This window comes from Filicampus tigris, chromosome 8 (genome assembly GCF_054856515.1).
Source record: "Filicampus tigris isolate MCC_2025a chromosome 8, RoL_Ftig_1.0, whole genome shotgun sequence".
In the NCBI taxonomy this organism is placed as follows: Eukaryota; Metazoa; Chordata; class Actinopteri; order Syngnathiformes; family Syngnathidae; genus Filicampus; species Filicampus tigris.
Window position 1 is genome coordinate 14,772,341 of NC_141224.1, and position 20,732 is coordinate 14,793,072.

The window sequence follows — 20,732 nt, forward strand, 5'->3', positions numbered from 1 at the left end:
CATGTTCATCGCTTGACACTCTGACCAATAACAATAATATTTTCTCATTGACTTACTGAAAGGCCACCCTGCATGATTTGAGCACAACTGGTAGGAAGAACCCTATCCAAAACACATTTTCCATATGTCAGACTAAATAACCATGAAGAAGATCGAGGCACGGAACAGCAAGCCTCCTTCCACAGCTGGATGGTTAGTTACACTGTATAAATATATAAACATAAACTGCATTGCGATGCTTATGTGGTATGTGGGACACATTGTAACAGTTGCTGTTGGGTTCCATGCTCTTTAGTTAACATTCAAGCTTGTTTGTTGATAACATCCATGCTTCCTACCTGTATATATCTTATTTCTTTATTTGTTACAATAATTTTGATTGCGTTTATGTGCGGAGACTCCGGCAGTTAAACAGTGGATAATTAAATAGAAGAGCTGCTGAAGTTCATTGAGACACCTGAGACACCTGTGGGATCCTTCAAATGCAGAAATGGGGTCCGCAAACCTTCAGTAGATAATGTGCAGCTTTTGTCGTCACACATGGCTGCAAATGTTGCTGATGTGCTTTGCGTTGCAGTGTTTGACAGTTAAATTCGCCACACACCATGCGATGCGGCTGACCCCGACTTGGAATGGACCACAAAGAAATGACTTTTGGCGACTCACACACTCACATTCAGCAAATTTGATCTATGGACAGCCTGCGATGTGACATGGTGAGCCTGTATAGGCTCTTGAGGCTGCGCATAGTGTACATTGTACTTGATCACTTTCATTAGACCCCTAAAAGAGAAATAGTCAAGGAAGACGCGGCTTTCTACTGCGAGAAGACCTTGGACAAAATAAAAGAGAAGAGTGTCCGTGTGCCCGACTCCGCAAAGGCACTATCCTGTCAAACCCAAAAGGTAAGCAGAACTGGAGTGGACACACTCGAATGTTCCACTGAGATAGCGCCACGTCACTACATTAATTCACAAATATAGTTCAGCAGCTTTGTAAAGTCTAGTCTGCTAGTGTGAAAATGCAATCAAATCTGTATGACCACTCGCTTTATGGGTTGGTGATAAAGTTAAACTAGCGAGTGGAGTATGTGCACAGGGTAGGGAGAGCTGCATTGAGTGTTTCATAGATTAAATTCAGATCCTTGTTATAACAATGTTCGCTCCTGATATATGGCATTTACTTGATTGCTCTGTGAAGAAGTGTGTGGGGATTTGTGTTTGGTGTTGAGTTATTTACTGTATTGAAACTAGGAGAACTTGCTTGTTTTTTTTACACTCTGGGCTCTGCTTCCGCTAGTATGAGCAAGAAGCCAAAATGCTGCAAACATCCGCCGCCGAGCGAGGCAGAATAGGATCCAGCCCACTGGTTGCCATTCTAACAAAAGTGGACTAACCATTAGTGCAGTGCCAGGAGACAGATCCACCTCTAAAATGAGACAATTGCAACATTGAAGAAATATTATGTTAAAATATTTCTATAATTCGTGATATTTCGGGTAATGTGGCCAAATCATGCCACAGACACGTTGACATACCTGGGAACTGTTTTAAATTGTGAAACAAATGCAAACATTCTCCTTACTTAGCTAGATTAAGCTAAATTTAGTCAAGCAAAGTTAAACATCTGCTTTCTATCTTTTACCAAGGGACGATTACTGCCATGCCTCAAGATAAAAGAGGGGGTGTTATAAAAGGCTCTTTGTGAGCACTTCACATCCAGGAAATGACATTCAATCTTTTGACCGCATCAACAGGCAGTAGATGGGGGCTGTTCTAGCCTTGGGGAGCAGGTGTGGACCAAACATATGTAGAACGTATAGTCAGCAAGTGTGTGAAAACACGACTGAGAGATGGTGTGGGTGTTTTTATTGATCCTCCCTTAGTTGTTCCTCGTGGGAGGGCTTTCTCATCCCCCTGCAGTACTGTGCCTCAACCACATGAACGTATTGTACTCGACTCATTAAAAAGTCACAGAGCCACTTCCTTCGTTTTTTAGCACATTAAATGATAAGCTCCCAATCAACCCTTATGCGAATAGGAGTTTACAAATTGCATTCCCTAACGATGGCGCATATTGTGCCTATTCAGCAAATTCTTGCTCAAATGATCATAAAAAGTCATTAAGTTTAATGTTTTACCTTTTCTTTTTTTTCAGGGTGAAGGTACACAGTACACTAGCTACGACTCTTTTCTTCTATGCTGGTATAATTCAGGTAAAATTAAATCAGTGTCTTTGTGAAATCCGTTATAAAATGTATCCATTTCAAGATGGCATTTTTAGAAATATTTTTTTTTTCAACATGAAGCCTACTCAGATATTCATATTTCAAAAATTCAAATGATGTCATTTTTTGGGGGGTGACACGCTATACACACCCAAAAAAATATGACGCTAACAGTTTCATTTTTTCAACTGGTCAAACAAAACGTGACATGAGTCCTAGAATGGCACCAAAAACACTTGGACTTTTACTCACCGTCACTCCAGGTTCCCCCCTGTCTCCCCGTGTTCCCCGTATCCCTGGACCACCCTGAAACACACCATAATACAACATACAGTATAGTCATTCCGCTAAGAAAGGCCACATTGGATTTTTACAATGAACGGATGGGCCAGGTCATTTGTAAATGAAGTAAAAACAAAAACAAAAACAAAACAAAAAAAATCAAAAGTGTGAAAAATGTAAACGAAAACATATGGTTAATTCCTACCATGATCTAGTTTCAACCATGCTTCCTCAATAACTCAGCAAAAGTGTCGCTTTAATGTTCTTACTATTGAGTTGTATCCACAAGTAAAATCTCAGCCCAACAAACTGTCGTCAGACTGTAGCTCCATCTTGTCCCTGAAGCTATAAATTATTTTACTTGGAAGATATTACCTCCTGTTGTAAAAACAGCTTCCAACTGTAGATTCATATTTATTCTTTGAACTACTACATGTTTTGACATAATAGTGTCTATTACTGAGCAACACAATCTTAACGACACTGTGAGACTCCTTGATTGATTTGAAAGGACTCTGGGTAACAAATTAGATTCAATTTGGGTTGCTGGCCGGTCTTGAATAATGAAATACTGAATACAGTACTACTAAGTTAAATAAATTTAATTTTTCAAAGTTGGCATTTTGTAAGGTTGTAGGCAGAGTAAAGACAATCCAAAACAAATGAACTTTGCTACTTTGTTTGATCCCCTGTTGCTTTGGAATGCACTTGACAGCCTCCATTATAAATTTTTATGTGGACTGAATTTTAACCGAACTCTTATGTTCAGAGATTTGCAACCTAACCTAACTGTCACCACCAACCTCAATTAATAATCTAATCCATAGACTCAAGTCTAGTGCAAAGCACGATCTAACTATGCGCATGCGTGGAGAGTTTTCTTTCTTTTGGTATTGTGCATACAGTTAGAAATGGGCATTTGCGCCATTGTGGGCGTGAACACAGCCGGTTTGCTTCCTGGCGACGGCTTCCCTCACTCGCTTTAAATTCACCGCATTTACAATCTCCAACATTGAAACCATCGCGGAAAAACGTTGATCATTACAAAATGACCAATGCATTGTGTTAGAAGGAGGACATGGTACACGGTAGACACACATCGAAGCACAGCGACTGGTGTGCTGTTGTAGCACTGAAAAGATTTATGCCACCACGGCATTCACTGACGGCCACATTCCGCAGTTACAATGTGATTTAAGTAGTCTATTCAAAGCTGCGGGGCCAAACAAACATCGTGAAAAGAAGGCATAAAGCAATAGCAAAAAGGAGAGTCAGTGTTGGGATGGAGAGGACGTAAAAGAAAATAATAGGATGGCCACGAAGACAGTATCGCAGCTGCGTGTTGCGCTGCTGTTGGTTGAAGAATGAAAACGAAAGAAAAGTTCATGCACAAAAAGAGACGAGGGGAGATACGAAACGGTAGAAATTGTGCATTAACATATATATTGGCCATTTGTTGCTGAACTGCAGTATCATTGCAATACAAGCTCCTTAAGTGAAACATAATTAAACAAAATTAGAACGACGCTGGCAAATGGTCATGTGGATTCCTCAAATGAGAAAGTGGGCCCGACTTGGTTGCACAGAAAAGAAAATAGTGGCGGATCGTAATCTTCTGTGATAAATGGAATCGCTGTTTAATTACTCCCTCAAACTAGGTGGTGCCGATGGTGGAGACAGACACAATGATGGAGAGTTTAAAGAGTCATAAGTGAATAGCAGAAAACACAAGCCATATGGTGAAGGGAAAGATGGAGCGGGGAACACAGACTAATTGAAAAGTGAGGATCACGACTAGAAGAAGTTTCAGGCCATAAATGAGCTTGTTTAGGTGTTATTTACAAAGTTCCTTCTTTGCTCTCTCTGAAAAAATACCTACTCCACTGCAAGTTCCAGAAACATTTCTAGAAAGTGATATAATTAGTGTAATGTTTGAATTCATTTAAATCAAATTACCTTCATCAATGTTAAGAAACCAAAGAATTAAAAGGAGTTTTCTTAGGAAACGTGTACTGTTGTGTCAAACAAAGCCTTCTGTTGTTAACGTCTTGACTCTACAAGCAAAGAACGAGTGCGCTCAAGAAAAATATAACAGTGGATTTATAAATTAGGGACAAAGGGAAATAGGATGAACAAGTACAAGTTGCCAAACAACACATGTGTAATCAATCTGAATTCTGAATCACAGAAACAACAGGGACTCACGGGAGGTCCGGAAGGTCCTGGGGGTCCCTTGCTGTCTTGAGAACAGGTGCAGGCGTGAGGCATTGAGGGGCACTCTTCTTCAACGCGCTATAACATAAACACACCCCAAAACAGATTTGAGATGTAATGACCTCATTCTGAGGGGATTTTGCAACGTAGACCTCTCTCATGTGTGTACATGAAACCATAATGGAAAATGGAAACTTCATACACTATATCCTCTAGGAGCCCATTGCCTGTAATTTGATTTTGCAAATGGAATTAGGTGCGGTTAAACGCCGGTGCTGCGTCGCCAGTGGCCATCCCCATTCAAAGAGATTCCAAGTCATTTGGATCTAATTTTTGTTTGGTCGTTCTGGTTTTATCGTCACTCATTTTGATCACAAGCACAATTACGGCTCTGATTATCTCAGGCTGTGATATCCACCAAATGAGTGCACTTTCAGAGATGACAAGACTGTGTGTGTGTGTGTGTGTGTGTGTGTGCGTGCGTGTTCTTACCAAAGCTGGCAGTTCACAACACTTATCCCTGCTTGCCCACGACGTACTGCAGATGATATCGAACATCTGGAGCTGAAACTGCAAATACACCCACGTCACATTCGACTAAATATGCTTAGTTTTTTACTGCCTTAGAGACATACATACTGTACATCTTGATGTGATGTGAGCAGCTTAGGGTTAATGGTCAGCGATATGTTAAGTGGATAAAAAGTCCACTTGTCCTCCTTCTCCTATTAGAGGAATACTTTTGCTCAGCATGTTTCAAGCAGCACTCAATCTCTCACCGCCCACTCGATCCTGAGTTTCATGTGAGACTTGATGTGTGGTACACGGCTCACAAGGCACTTGTCTTTCAGCTACGCTTTGGCACATGCACACACATTGCATCATTGCACTGCTTGATGAAGTTCATGGCTTCTTTTCTTTTCTTTTTTTTTTTTACTGCATTCTGTTCAAATTTTTCTACTTACACTATGGTTACATCTTTAAAGGGACATTATAGAAAATTGACTTTTTAACCCATTCGCTGCCATTGACGTATTTATTTGTCTTTTCACAGACCAGCCATTCAATTCCAGGAACTTATTTATACATATTTTAATTTTTTCAAATGTTAGGGTAAAAGAGGGTCTGAAAATATTGTTTACAGTACAATTATTTGGGTCTGCTGGAATGAAAGTATGAAATGAAACAACCAACTGAATCTTTAGTTATCCACTTATTTTTGAAAATGCAAGCCATTGACAAATTTACACAATAACCATCCGAACATTGAGATTTTCCGACCAATATTTAGCTCCAAGATCCACAATTGTCAAGCAACATCTAGAGTCTTTCTGCCAGACTACACAAAAGCATCTATCTTGTCGGAGCCAAAAGGTAAGCAGAGCTGCACCGTTTACTGGAATAGACTAAGAAGCTCGGCTGAGTTGTCAGTGTGTGTGTGTGGGGGGGCATTACATTAATTTACAAGTGTACTTCTGCAGCTTGGTGATAAAATACTGCGTCCACACACGAAAATGGAATTTAATTTGTTTGGCAGCTCACTTTGTGAGATAGGAACATGGTTAAATTAGCCAGTGGGGGGTTTGCACAAGCGTAAATTATTTGCAGTGTTGATGCGAACAGGTGCACATCTGCTGATCTGGAGGGAATCTCAAACCCTCCAAAAGCTTTCGCAGCTGCCCTCATGTTATAACATGCTAGTCATTGTCAAACCTCAAGACATAATCAGTGGACGCTAACATGCAGGTAGGTCGTCACACAAGACTCCACACTGACCGGAGCAGAGTTGTCCCGTCTGCCTCGAGACCGCACCATGCGACCCAGGACCTCCACGCCATCCGTGGTGATGTTCCCAGCTGCAGTGATGGCTTTTTCTCCCACAACGGCGCAGTCCAGCATCACCTTCACTGCTGTCTTGCTGATGGCTACATGGAGCTAAACAGAGGCGAGCATTAAATGCATTTGAGCAGTCATCAAAACCACAGTCCATGAATGTTTGAATCTTACGTTGGCATTGCTTGCTGATACTGTAAGTGAAACGAACAAAAGTGAACAACAAAGGAAACTAAGCGACACAATCAGAATTTTTGGTTTGTGCGCATCAAATTTGTCATGAATGGATAAGAAGTGGATGTAATTGCAACAAAGGCTTTGGGTGGTTTGATGTTTGATTTTGAGTCATGTTGATCCCCATGAGATCAACCACAAGACTGCAGGTTGAAAACAAATGAATAAATATGAATAAATAAAAGATCAAATTGGGGTAAAACATAAAATAAACAAAAGAGAAAAGAAAAAAGCATTGTGTTTTGTGATTTTTCACAGTCTCAAACATCAACAGCATCACTTGGTGTTTGTAAGGCACCTCGTTTGTTTTTGTCTGGCTTATCATTTTCCAGACATGAGACAAATTGCTTTTGGTTCTTCTGCTGAGAGTGATGCATTATCAGTCATATTGCACATATGATTTGGGGAGGAAATGGGGGAAATTTATTAACTCTGTTTTACTGTGAAAGCAAGAATCCATAACACAGACTTATCAAGCGATTGTTATCTTCAAAGAGCCCAAACACAGGTAAACAAACACCAACGAGTGAAAAAAGAAATGTAATCAGGGCAAACAGCTACACTTTACTTGATATCAGTTTATTCGGAAATATATGCAGTTCATTGGGAAGACTTCTTTTCAATGTGAATTTAAATGTATTCCATTCATTTGGATCCCCTAATGTTATATTCAATGTAAACTATTTTTGATGCACACCACACAAGGCAGCAGTTTCTTTTGTCCGCAGCCGGACGCAAACTGTGGCTCGGACGGGCCGTCGGGGGGCCGTACCCACCCAACAAGATGCTTGTGATTGGAAATGTTCCACTTGTGATTGGAAATGTTCCACTTTTACAGCATTGATAGTTTAAGACTAAGGTTGTAGGGTTTAACATTATATAAGGTGTAGGTGATGTGCTGTCATGACTTCACTAATCGCCTCAATTTGCGTGAAGAAAATGTCACTTCACTTGTAGTTCTTTGCTCCTGTCTAAATCCACCCACCTCACTTAGTGCCTCAAGGTGAAAAACGGATTTATGCACATGTTAATCTTTCATACAAGTCATAGCACAAATGTGGGAATCCAGCTGAATTGACTTGCTATATAATTTAACCTATATTGAGCTTAAAATATGGAATACCAAAATACCACGTAAACCAGATTCACTTATAAATAATTATATATATATATATATATATATATATATATATATATATATATATATATATATATATATATATGCAGAGGCGGGTAATAACGAGTTACATTTACTCCATTACATTTATTTGAGTAAGTTTTGGGAAATGTTGTACTTCTAGGAGTAGTTTTAAATCACTATACTTTTTACTTTTACTTGAGTAGATTTGTGAAGAAGAAACTATACTCTTACTCCGCTACACTAGGCTACATTGAACCCGTTACCTAAATCCCCTCCGCATACGTATGCGTCTCTCTCTCTCTCTCTTTCTCTCAGAGGAAGGCGCTATCATTTTGTCAGAGACCTGCGCCAGGCTGTACCATGTGACTGTGTTTCACCAATCAAGCGTAGCCGTATAGCCCTGCAGTCTCGTCACGTGATCGTATTCAACTTCAGCAGCCGGAAAGAGTTGTTTTTCGGATGAAACAGATCGAAAATGTGCAGACACAGTACTTGAATTGACTTTAAGATTATTCTAAGCTATTCTTTAATTAAATGTAATTCATGTTATTGATTGGATGGACTTTAATTTGCCTGAAGATGATTATCTTGTATTTTCGTCTGATTGAATGGTTGGTTTTAAGAAAATAAAAAATAAATGAGACGTTGCTACAATTACTCAGCACTTGAGTAGTTTTTTTTAACCAACTACTTTTTTACTTTTACTCAAGGAATTATTTGGATGACTACTTTTTACTTCTACTTATATTAGTAGTTAATCTCATTTCATTTGCTCATTTTTTGGAAGAACTATCAGGCTCATTAACGTCCCTTTTGGATCACACAGAAGCGAATATGCCTTCCAACATTTTTTTTGTATGGACATTAATAAGATAAATTAAATGCAAACTAATAATCACTAAGACTTGAATATCAATATTGAATACTGTTACTGAATGTTAAATGAAGAGCCCCTCAAGGAAAATATAATAACTGCAGCTCCTTGAACATTTTTTCTGGTTGCAAGGCAATACTTTTGGTTTGTAAAAATCGGTGGGCAAAGTTAAGGGGATACAACCTATAAGCTAAATTATATTACCTATTACATATAGTATGCATACTGCATGAGTGGCTTTGCATATATATTTGCATAATAGATAGTTGCCTAGTGTTTCTTCATGTGGGGTTCAATTAGGGCTCAGTTAGTTTTTTAATGGGGAGTGTGGTTTTTTAACTGCTCCAAGAGTAAAGTGTCCTAAGACAACTTCTTTTGTGATTTGGTGCTCTATAAATAAAATTTAAATGAATTTGTATTGTACTCCACAACTACATCCTCTCATATTTCATCATGCGCTTTTGTGAGAAAACTGCTATTTTTTTTCTTTGTAAAAGCAAGTTTGAATAGACGTTAAAAAAAAAATACCTTGCCAAAAAAGTACCGTAAGGGCTGGTGCTGTTAAAACAACTACTTGAACTCAGGATGAGGCACTCCAAATTATCAGAAGGCTGGTATGAATGATGCCAAAGTGTTTCCCTTTTTAATAAATACTTAAAAGAATAAAATACACCATCAATAAATCACTTTAAGTAGAAACACTAACCTTGTGAAAACTTCCATGGAAGACTTTTTTTATTTGAGTTCCTTCAAAGGTGACACTCTGAAAGTCACCTTTGTAGTCGTAGTTGAAGAATGTCAAACTCTTCCCAGAGTCTGTGGGCAATTAGGAAAGACGAACATTATGACATATTCTATTGATAATATCATGTATAATCTTACAGGCACATGCGATTGAATGTATGAAAATATTAGTTTTTACAAAGAAAACGTGCTGAGTTTTGATTAACGCCAACAGAGAGGTTTTATTTTAAAAATATGTTCATTAATGTGCTACAGTGATTCGTTAGACATGAATATATTGAGAGCTCAGAGGGTCTGCCAAAGTGTACACTTGCTAATTCTACCTACAATTGACCACGTCAAACCGACAGTCCCTCTTAAATCTCTACAAAACATGTATACAACTGTTTTGGAGGCAAGCTTGTAGGTAATTGCTCTGAGTCTTCCCCAAGTCACCAAAAGCTCTCCGCAGGCAGATGAATTTTGAGAAATGGAGAAGGTATCTCACTGGGTCTGACTACAAAATAAGGGTGCAATGCTACATATTGTATAACTGTCTGAAAATAGTCTGTAAATAACTTTCATATCCTTCCTCATTAACAAAGCAAGAGTTCTCTACTCTCCCCAGACGGTCTCACGGCTCACTGTTGGAACTAATAATTCTTTTTTTTTTTTCCTTAACATAGCTCAGTACACTTAAAAATACATTTGTCTTTATTTTTTTGTAGACTGCTGCACACCCCCTGAAAGTCCTGTGGCTAAGATGTAAAGGAAGCCTAACACTTTGAAAGGTCTGCTTTGAGGCTGAAACAATTAAAACAAAAAAATTCAGATGTAAACATTTTGTAGACCATGACTCTTTTGTCCTGAAATGATCAAAATGTAAGTCCAAGTATGAGTATTGTCTTTGTCAAGTGAAAAGTTGCTGGGTGAGTTAATTTCACATCCATGTTCTAATCAAACAAATTTCTCCCGCCTCAGTTTGTAAAACTGCAGCATCATGAAGGATTTATCTTCAAGTGCTGAGACTGCAGACGACACCACAAATCTGCAGATTGAGTCAATGACAAGATAAAGAAGCAACAGAAGTTGAAATAAACCCACAGTCCAAGATGAGTCCAACCAGTGGCTTGGTGTCCTTATCGAGGATTTCCCACAATGCAAAGGGCTCCTGTGGAGTCTCAGGAAGCAGGCGGATCATCATAGAGATGGTGTAGTCAGATGGTAAACCTTCAGGATGAAGGTACCTGGTACACACATGCAGAAATGGGCAGACACATGGGGGCACACGCACACACATTCACAACACACAAAATGAGTTAACTGTGCCCTAAAGGCATGTACTCACTAGGTGTCTTTTCCAAGTCTCTTTGCCGCTTGGCTGAGAGCTTTTACGGAGCGTTTGGCTGCCTCGAACTGTCTCACAGTGCCACCTTTTTTCATCAGAGAATCAAACTTTTTTTGGGGGGGGGGCTGCCTCTGAGCACTTGAGGTTCAAAAGATTTCAGCTTCTACTTTTCAGCACTCTTGTCAATGTCACTTTTGAAAAACTGAACGCTCCTAGTTAAGGAGGCTAAATTTAAAGCTGGCTGACAGAAAGGCCCAACAACACCGCAGACAAAATAGCATCACGACAGCACGGAGGATTACACTTGAAGGTTCCCGCTACATTTTAAGCGCATTTAGCTTGAAGTATCGTTGCTATACTTTTCTTTACGTTAATCCTTCAAACCTGAAACTATCCACTTTATACATTTTTCAAACTGATTTCCGAGCCACAAAAGTTGTTGGCAGGATCTATAATTTTGTCTAAATTGTATGTTGTATTTGTATTTACATACTGTAAATGTGATATTGAATGTATGCTAGCAACATGTTGTAATCCATTTGGCACAACCAACAATTTCAGATTATTGTACGCTAATATCGACAACATGTTAAAGGGACGGCGGGGCCGGGATGGCCATGTTTTCACTAACAAGTTCATTTTATATATTTTTTGATCAGGAAAATGAAAAGACTTGTCATTTTCTATTTTATCAATAAATTTGGGAGAAATTAGGAAGTAAGTGACTCCATGAATAACGCCCTTTGTAAATGAGGAGAATGGCCTTGTTCGGCCAGAGTCACGGGAGTAACCGATTCCAAATTCTCCATTGGAAATCATTGTACTTTCATTGCTTATAACGTCCAAAACGGTGATAAATTGGCACCAAAATTTATGTGGACATCCCTACTAATGCCCACTTCAACATATCAAAAGTGTTAACCTCTCTGTGGATGATTTAATATGAGAATGAGGAAATGTGGAAGTGAGCAGAGCTACATCGCTTTATGCTGGGACGAGCGCACACTGCTTCTTTGCTTGAACCCCCCCCCCCCAAAAAAAAACACTGCTTCTTTGCTGATCACGGTTAGGACGAGCGAGGCATTTAACACCAGTCAGGATATTTACAGAGACTGACGTGGGAATGAGGAGACCTGCACATTTATTTGGATGAGAAATGGCGGGGAAATTTAAATCATAAAGGTCACAAAAAAGACCTTAAATCACTACAGAGTCTTTTGGGGGGGGGCGCCTTTAGTACTGATGTCATTTTTACATGCAAACCTATTATATAAGTGCCAATGTTAAGCTCACCCAAGTGTCCCGTTAATGTTATAATGATTTTTCTCGCCCGAGTTGACCCCTCCTCACTCACTTGGTGGGCTGCGACACCAGAGCGTCACGGTGTAACCTATAACATGGGAATCTGTTGAATGAGCCCGGCTCCAGGGAAACACCAGATATGGTGTTGTACTCCTTCTCCACCAAACCAAATTTCTCCATCATACGGAAACCTGCAGGAGACAAGTCCTCATCACCTCCTCCTGCCCATGGTTATGCTGATATTAGGTATCATTCCCTGCCAATTTAACTTCTCACCTGCCATGCTGTTTCCATTCATCAGAATCGACGGACAAGCTGAATGTTACAAACGAGTAAGTTAGTTAGCTCCTTACACTTACTGTACGTCTGTAATGTTTTCAGTGTGGGGTTACTCACTGGCAGTGGCTGCCTCGCAGACAAAAGTAATGAGCTGCTCTTCGATTTTCTTCACAGCATCCAAATCGTCCACGAAGAAGACATGTCTGTCGCTAGGCTTACTGGCGATGTTGACTAGTTCCCCATAATCTGCATCCGCAAAGCCGATTGCAAAAATGATGTATCCTGGGGGATGGGATCAAAGGAGATTGACGTTCAGTAAATGACGTTGACGGCTTTCTCACCAGCTTGAAGATTCTGATGGTAGATGATAAACTTTTAGAGAAGCTATACATTAATTGAATGTCAATAAATCCACACATATGCCAACAATTATCTACGTAATTTGTATTCTGATGTGTTGGAAGCACACAACATACAAACACAAACCTCCACCTACTGCAGCTCATACCACAAGTGAAACAAACAAACGCAACTACATTTTGCGGTAGGACAAATAAACAGTGTATATCGTATCACTAGCTCTCGGATTCCTTCTGCTAAATCCGCCCACTAACTGTTGTTTTTGTTGACTTTGAGAAAAGGGCATATTGATATTTCTATCTTTATGTGTTCTTCTCTTTACATAGGTATCATCATGTATCGATTATTGCTGTATCATTATTGTTTTTCCAATTATTGTGTGCAAAATATTGAAATGCTACAATATTTCCACTCCAGGTTCTTTTTTTTTGTATGTGGAACAGACTACAAACCGTCCATCTGCATCTCCTTGGACACTTTATTGACATCATCCTGCGAACGGCCATCAGTGAGGACAACCAGGACTTTGGGTACCCCCTTCCTGGCTCCAGCGTCAGTGGTGAAAATGGACTCCTGCACATGTTTAATGGCTCGACCTGATCAAAGAAACCAATATAAATTGATCGTAATAACAAAAATGGTCATTTAACCATCTTCATCCATTTTCATTTTCTTTTACTTGCCCTACATGACTAAATCAGGAACGCACATTTTGGTACTCATCTGTTGTTAATAACTACAAATAATTATACAGTCTACTAGAATTATAGAACATTTGTATTTCTATAATAAACTAAAAGGTTTGTCCTTCCTTCCATCATGGAAATCAAAGTGTTTGAATCTCCCTACCATTTTAATATAGTCAAAAATTTAAAAAACACTTCTGTCCGCACAAATGAAATATAGTATGAAGGCCAAAACTTATGCATGTCAATGAGGGACCTACCAAACTCTGCAGCCAGCCAAGCTAAAGGCAGCATGTCCATTAGCATTTAGAATAAGTGAATTTAAAAGAGCTCCTAATGTTTACAGATAAGACTAACCAGAAGACAAAAATGTCACAAAGGTTGAAAGTTGAAGAACATTTAAAAGTTGATTCACAGTCAACTTTAATGGATTTAATCAGTCAATAAAATGCATACGAGCACCTCAGATATTTTAAAGACCCTCCCTTAAGACAAAACATAAAAACTTTATTCATGAGATGATGCTTAAAGGCATTTTCTCAATCATGTGGGATTTGAGCTTTATAAATATTTGATTTTGTTTTTGTTGCTGAATAACAATTGTCCTCACTAACTTTAAATAGGAACCATTGTGAATGCATACATCTGGAACGCATATGCCACATGTCATTCATTGTCAATCGAGTATCATTAATGGACAGAGGAAGAGATCATTAAGGTGTGCCCTGGTTAATCAGTTCATTATCACCACACAACATGTTGGAGCTTCTCACTTACACATTCAGATTAGCATTTATAGTTAGTGACGCTCCACTTGACCTTTATATGATGGCATGGACGATCGCTATCATCTATCCTCAGAAGTGCTTCTGTCAATTAACATTTTATTTCCCTCATCCTTCTTTCTGTTTTCTCTGGCTTGTCTCGATCATTAACAGCGGCAGGCCAAGAATGGAGTCAATTCTGCAGCACCACAGTTATGATTTCCTGTTTTTTTTTTTCAGGCTCCAAAAGCTGGAAGTGACAGACACTTCCACCAACTTGTGTTTTAGTATAAACTCGAATTTAGATAGATAGATAGATAGATAGGTAGATAGATAGACAGATAGATAGATAGATAGATAGATAGATAGATAGATAGATAGATAGATAGATAGATAGATAGATAGATAGATAGATAGATAGATAGATAGATAGATAGATAGATAGATATACAATACAATACAATTTTATTTATATAGTGCATTTCATAACAGCTAGAGCTGGAACAAAGCACTTTACAAACAATACAATAAATAGAACAAAAACAATAAAAGGCTGTGATACATGTATTAATAAATATAGATATAAATAATACATAAAATATAAATAAAAATATAAATAAATAAAGCCAATAAGAGAGTTCTAGCTGCTAAACTTTCCTCTTGAGAAGATGTTGGAGGATGGAAGACATTCACATACATCACCACGTTCAGAGTCTCCAAAGTCAACCTGACAGGCGTATGAGTGTGGAGCGGAAACACTCCTTCAAGATGATTATCCTTCCTTGCAGATCCTGCTTTGTCTCTGCATTGCCATCATATGCACTCACCTGGTTAATATAAGCAAGAGCCTTGAGACTAATTAAAAGCTACCACGCTTTCGTTGTTGGATACTAGGCGGGCACAAAATGAGCACACATTGAATCTAAAAGATGTAGAAGTGACATAGATACTATTAGATTGTTGAAACTTTTCTTAGAATTTATTATTTTTTAATCATTGCAGAACATCTTCTACCTTGATTGTGAACTATAACCTGCACAACTTAATTGAATAACTAATTGGAATCTTTTAAGGGAAAGGGTGACAAGAATAATAATATTGTGGTTGGTGTGCACACACCCTCTAAAAGCTGGGGATATGACTGTGTGCAATAATGACCAATCACATTCGAACCCATGTTTAGTCAATACACACCTGCCATCACTTAAACTGATTCTGATTCAACCATAAGAAAGTACAGGAATTTTCTTCGGTGCATCTTACAGCAAAAGCCATTCTCCACTGAGAGCTTACAAAGCATCAGAAATGAGGTCTCAGAAATGAAAGTTAGAGTCAGGAGAACAAGAATTTCCACAGCATTAGATGTATCATGGAAAAAGACAGTCATTGTCTTTGGAGAAAATGGGACACAGCACATGGCATCAAAAAGAAAACCAAACCCAGTTAACCAAAATTGCTGAAACCAACATGAGCAGTTTTAGGACTTTCTGACAAGTACTGGCTTAATTCTCCAAATATCTCCAGTATTCGTCATGGTGTACAGCCATATCCTCAGAAGGAGGATACGTATAAGGCAAAGCTGATTGCTCGACTGGACAATGGCAACACAGATAAGAAGCTAAAAAGGGAACCCATGAGTGGATACAAGAAGAAGATTATCAAAGTCTTCAGAAGCTAGAAAAGGAGAAAGGAATTGACCTCTGCATGTAGCACAGATTCGCCAATCTTCAGCAGCACCAGCTCCCCTACTTACAACTTCATCAAATATCGCGTTACTATTCTAACGCTGACCCGGGTCACTGATGGTGTAGTGGTACACACGCCTGAGTTGTGTGCGGGTAGCGTGGGATCGGTTCCCGCTCAGTGACGGTGTCTGTGTGTGTGTGTGTGTGCCCTGGCTGGCGACCAGTTCGGGGTGTAGTCTGTCTTTCGCCCATTGTCAGCTAGGATAGGCTCCAGCGCCTCCCCGCGACCCTGTACAGGATAAGCGCTTTGGAAGATGACACATGACACATGACACATATTCTAACTCGAATGCTTGTAAATATACTCTACACCTTATTTACATCTCCACGGACTTTACCAACAAAATCTGTAACTTGAGAGACTTGCTCCAAAGGTAAAAGACTTGATTTAAAAATCTAAAGTAATTAACTGACAAAAGGGGGGGAAAAGGGCACCAATCAAGAAGGTGACTCAAGTGGCTTGATTCAACATCATCTGCCTCTTTACATAGCCACACCACCATGGCAGCTGATGTGATCTGGGAACAACCCCAACAAGACTCCAGGCTATAGGACAGACCCAACCTCACTCCACACCAGGTATGCAATTTATTTCCACTTTACTTTCAATGCATTGAATGTTTCAATAAGCAAAAGTATGACTCTGCTATGGGCTCAGCAGTTTGCCACATTGTTCTCAACAAATTCATGGAAAAAGAGAAAAGAAAAACAATAGATTCCTTTTGAGGAACTGAGCTTAGCTGCAGGTTCATGTACGTGGATGACACATGGATTAAGATCATAACCTGCTAAATTGAACTTTTCACTGAGCATATTACTTTATGGACAGCAACATCAGAGGGCAGAAGCCTCAAAATTTTGTCTATAGAAAACTAACAACAGACCAGTACCTCCTCTTTGACTCTCAATTGCCACTAGAACACAGTATGTTAGGGGCAGTCAGACCATCAAAGACAGAGTAAAGGAGATCTCTACAACAGACAGAAGGAGACAGATACACACCAGGAAAGCTGTTGCTACCTGTGGGCATCCAAACTAGGCCTTCTCCATGAGAATAAGGGCCATTACACCTGATCCATGAATCGGAATGTGGTGGTCCCTTGCCAGGTTGGTTTGATAAAGAGATGATTTTCTCCAAACATGACATACCGATGCACTTTAAACCCAGCCACACCCTGAGACAAATGCTGGTTTACCCCAAGATGAAAACCCCCTTTGGGCAAAGCAGAACAGTGCAGTGTGATGTAGTGAGAGGTATGCAATGACCTCCACATTGCAGAAACACAGCAACCCCAAAACAAACGAATGGCACAACGTACAATGACAACTCTTCGGATCCAGAGTCAGCAGTTCATTTGCATCTCAAGGGGCATTCCTTTAATAATAATGTCAAAAATTTGGACAATTGGTTTGTGGGAGCTGTGAAAAAACCATCAATGTCCACCTAGAAAGGCCCTCTCCCAACAGAGAAGGAGGAATGCACTTGATCTAAGGTTACAACGATGCCGTGACCTCTTTCCCTCCGGGGTTGTATGCTACCAGGCAGTTGAATGATTATGCCAAAGGGTCATTCACCTGCTACACGTGGCAGCAACAACAACAACAAACACAACCCCCAGGTGACCACCCAGCAGAGACATAAATATAGGGGATTAAAGGTGAAACGTCTTCAACAACCAAGAAGACGGGTGTTGCCTCGATTACATTTTAGCGGATTACCAGGATTTGGATGGCTGGTGAATCTACACATACACATTGACTCACATCTACACTCATTTTTCATGTCAGAAGTGACAAATGACACTGCGGTTGGCCTATAAAAAGTAGTGTTGTCAGATATCTGCCAGTGATACGTTTCTACACTGTCCAGGCAAGATACAGGGCGAGAGTGGAATTACAGAAGCTAGCCAGGCATGAAGTGAGACACAGAGCATAGTAGAGAGGACAGGAGGCCCAGGAACTTGGAGATAGAACCAGGGTAAAGCCTTAAGAGTCTGGCAGGAAAACAAAAAGTGGACAGAACGGTGTAGTCAATTTGCCGGAAATATTCAAATAAGCCAGGAAATTGTGGTTCAGTAGCTCAATTAACCAGTGATCCATTTAACTCAGTGTTAAGTCAACCCTGTCAGCATAGATTGGGCTCCTTTTATGAAAGCAGTTGTCTCACCATCAGTGGGATGTGAAAGATAAAAATACTTGAAATAATCTTTTCCTGTTCTAGCCCGCAAAGCCTCGCCGCCTCAAACCTTTATTCTCTCGTGCAGAAGGATATTTTTACCTCTGCCAAGGAGCTTCTGATTGTTTGTTTGTTTGTTTGCCAGTTTATGAGCAAGAATAGACATACTTGGCACTTTTTATTGGTGGGGGGGTTATATCAATTATATGTGGTTCTATTTTCTTTGTGATACCCCACTTTTAATGAATAAAATAAGCAATAAATCATACCATAGAAGCACGACTGTTACTTTGGACCATTTATAAGGCATACTGCACACAAAGGGCATAGTTCAAACAGGAAGAAATTGATTGCTCTTGGTTGATAAAAGAACGATCTCCTCGCTAGGCTAAGGCATGAATACATTTCAAATAACACTCTGTACATGACTGTAAGACATTCATCAACATTTATATGCGCCTGCGTAACAAACTGACACCTTTTTCTCCTTCTTCGTGTAAGGACCAGCTAGGCAGTGTCAAGGATTAGGGGAATTACTTGAGTGGAACACTGAAATCCATCCCTGTTTGTGTGTGTCTCTGTCACACACAAACTCTGGTATAAAGATTAGAGATAGGGAATACTGGACGAACATATCCCCAAACTTAAAAAGGTGCAGTTATTCAACTGTTTACGAGATGAAGTTGCCAGGAAGTTCCCACGTGTGTTTTAATTAAACTAAGGCTGAATAATCAGAGATGCCAACCCCGATCATTACCTCTGTGGATATTTGGTCAGGAACATTTGCATCTCTGGCAAAACAAACACACTTCAACTGAAAGATTCGGAAGAAAACTAAACTATTTTCTTTACATTTTTATTATATTTTCATTCTTTGAATAGTTTTGAATACAAAATATTGACAGCATGGCGGCACGGTGGTCGACTGGTTAGCACGTCCGCCTCACAGTTCAGAGGTCGTGGGTTCGATCCCGGCTCCAGCATCCCTGTGTGGAGTTTGCATGTTCTCCCCATGCCTGCGTGGGTTTTCTCCGGGTACTCCGGTTTCCTCCCACATTCCAAAAACATGCATGGTAAGTTCAATGGACACTCTAAATTGCCCCTAGGTGTGATTGTGAGTGCGGATGTTTGTTTGTCTCTGTGTGCCCTGCGATTGGCTGGCAACCAATTCAGGGTGTCCCCCGCCTACTGCCCAAATACAGCTGGGATAGGCTCCAGCACGCCCCGCGACCCTTGTGAGGATAAGCGGTATCGATAATGGATGGATGGATATTGACAGCATTTTTTTTTCAGTTTTGATTTTTTTCACTATGTCTTTATTATTCTAATCTACATTCATGTAGTAATTAAGGTAACAGTTTTATTTATCCATCCATCCATCCATTATCTATATCACTTCTCCTACTGAATGACAAATTGAAAGGAATATCAAGTTCAGTGAAAATGTTATAATGGAAGTTTCTGAATGGGTTGCTATGGCAAAGTCAAATTGATTTTAGAAAAAACAAGTACTTTATAAAGTAAGACACGTAATTCTGAAAGCTTTGTGTGGATATAATGTGCAAAAAAATAAATTATCCATCCATTATCGATACCGCTTATCCTCACAAGGGTCGTGGGGCGTGCTGGAGCCTATCCTAGCTGTCTTCAGGCAGTAGGCGGGGGACAACCTGAATTGGTTGCCAGCCAATCGCAGGGCATACAAAGACAGAACATCTGCACTCACAATCACACCTAGGGGCAATTTAGAGTGTCCAATCAACTTACCATGCATGTTTTTGGATTGTGGGAGGAAACCGGAGGACCCGGAGAAAACCCACGCAGGGAGGCACGGGGAGAACATGCAAACTCCACACAGGGAGGCCGGAGCTGGGATCGAACCCACAACCTCTGAACTGTGAGGAGGACGTGCTAACCAGTCAACCACCGTGCCGCCCAAATAAATTATTATTATTATTTAATATACTATATATAAATATACTTTCAACTTTAGAGGCCCTTCCTCTTGGCTGACATACGCAATAACATTAATTCATTTCTGGTTTTGAACTGTCCTGTGTGTGGCTGTGTATTTAAAGTTTCTGTCCAGTCACTTATTAATTCTGAATTTCACAGGTGTCTCCGCTACAATGCGGTTTCAGCGAGAATTAACTTGTACTGTAGCACCAAACCCTTATTTCGGTGTTTTGAGAGTACATTTAATGATGGTTTAGCGGTTTCGTATGGCTTAACGACCTTCTCCTGTTAATTATTGCTAATCCTCCTTTTGAGATAATGATACTTAACATAATTGTAGGTTATTTGCTGAGATGGAGTATGATTAGTGGCTTTTAGAGGATCTGCTGCGCACAGCGATAGCCCACCCTAGCTACGTTAACCAGCTGCAAGAGCTACCTGAACCACCAGATGCACTTGGAACCAGTTTTTGATACTGAGGGGATATCGATGACAAAAGTCCAAATCTTGTCAGCCAAACACAAGCCACTGCACTTACGTCAAGCGCATGATACCGACTAACTCGTTCTTCTCCGGAACATTTTTTAT

The 20,732-nt window shown here is 39.9% G+C and overlaps 1 protein-coding gene across 4 annotated transcripts in view; it reads right to left on the bottom strand.

The window, feature by feature from the left end:
• Positions 1-20,732, bottom strand: part of col14a1a (collagen, type XIV, alpha 1a) — a 118,177-nt gene that overhangs the window by 23,422 nt on the left and 74,023 nt on the right. For all 4 annotated transcript variants that reach the window (XM_086038321.1, XM_086038322.1, XM_086038319.1 and 1 more), the window contains 10 exons: positions 13,270-13,413; positions 12,575-12,739; positions 12,455-12,493; positions 12,231-12,369; positions 10,633-10,775; positions 9,512-9,621; positions 6,500-6,658; positions 5,216-5,293; positions 4,715-4,801; positions 2,480-2,533 (listed from right to left, as the gene is read on the bottom strand). In XM_086038321.1, the coding sequence (XP_085894447.1) occupies positions 2,480-2,533; positions 4,715-4,801; positions 5,216-5,293; positions 6,500-6,658; positions 9,512-9,621; positions 10,633-10,775; positions 12,231-12,369; positions 12,455-12,493; positions 12,575-12,739; positions 13,270-13,413 (1,118 nt within the window). The remainder of the gene's footprint in view (positions 1-2,479; positions 2,534-4,714; positions 4,802-5,215; positions 5,294-6,499; positions 6,659-9,511; positions 9,622-10,632; positions 10,776-12,230; positions 12,370-12,454; positions 12,494-12,574; positions 12,740-13,269; positions 13,414-20,732) is intronic.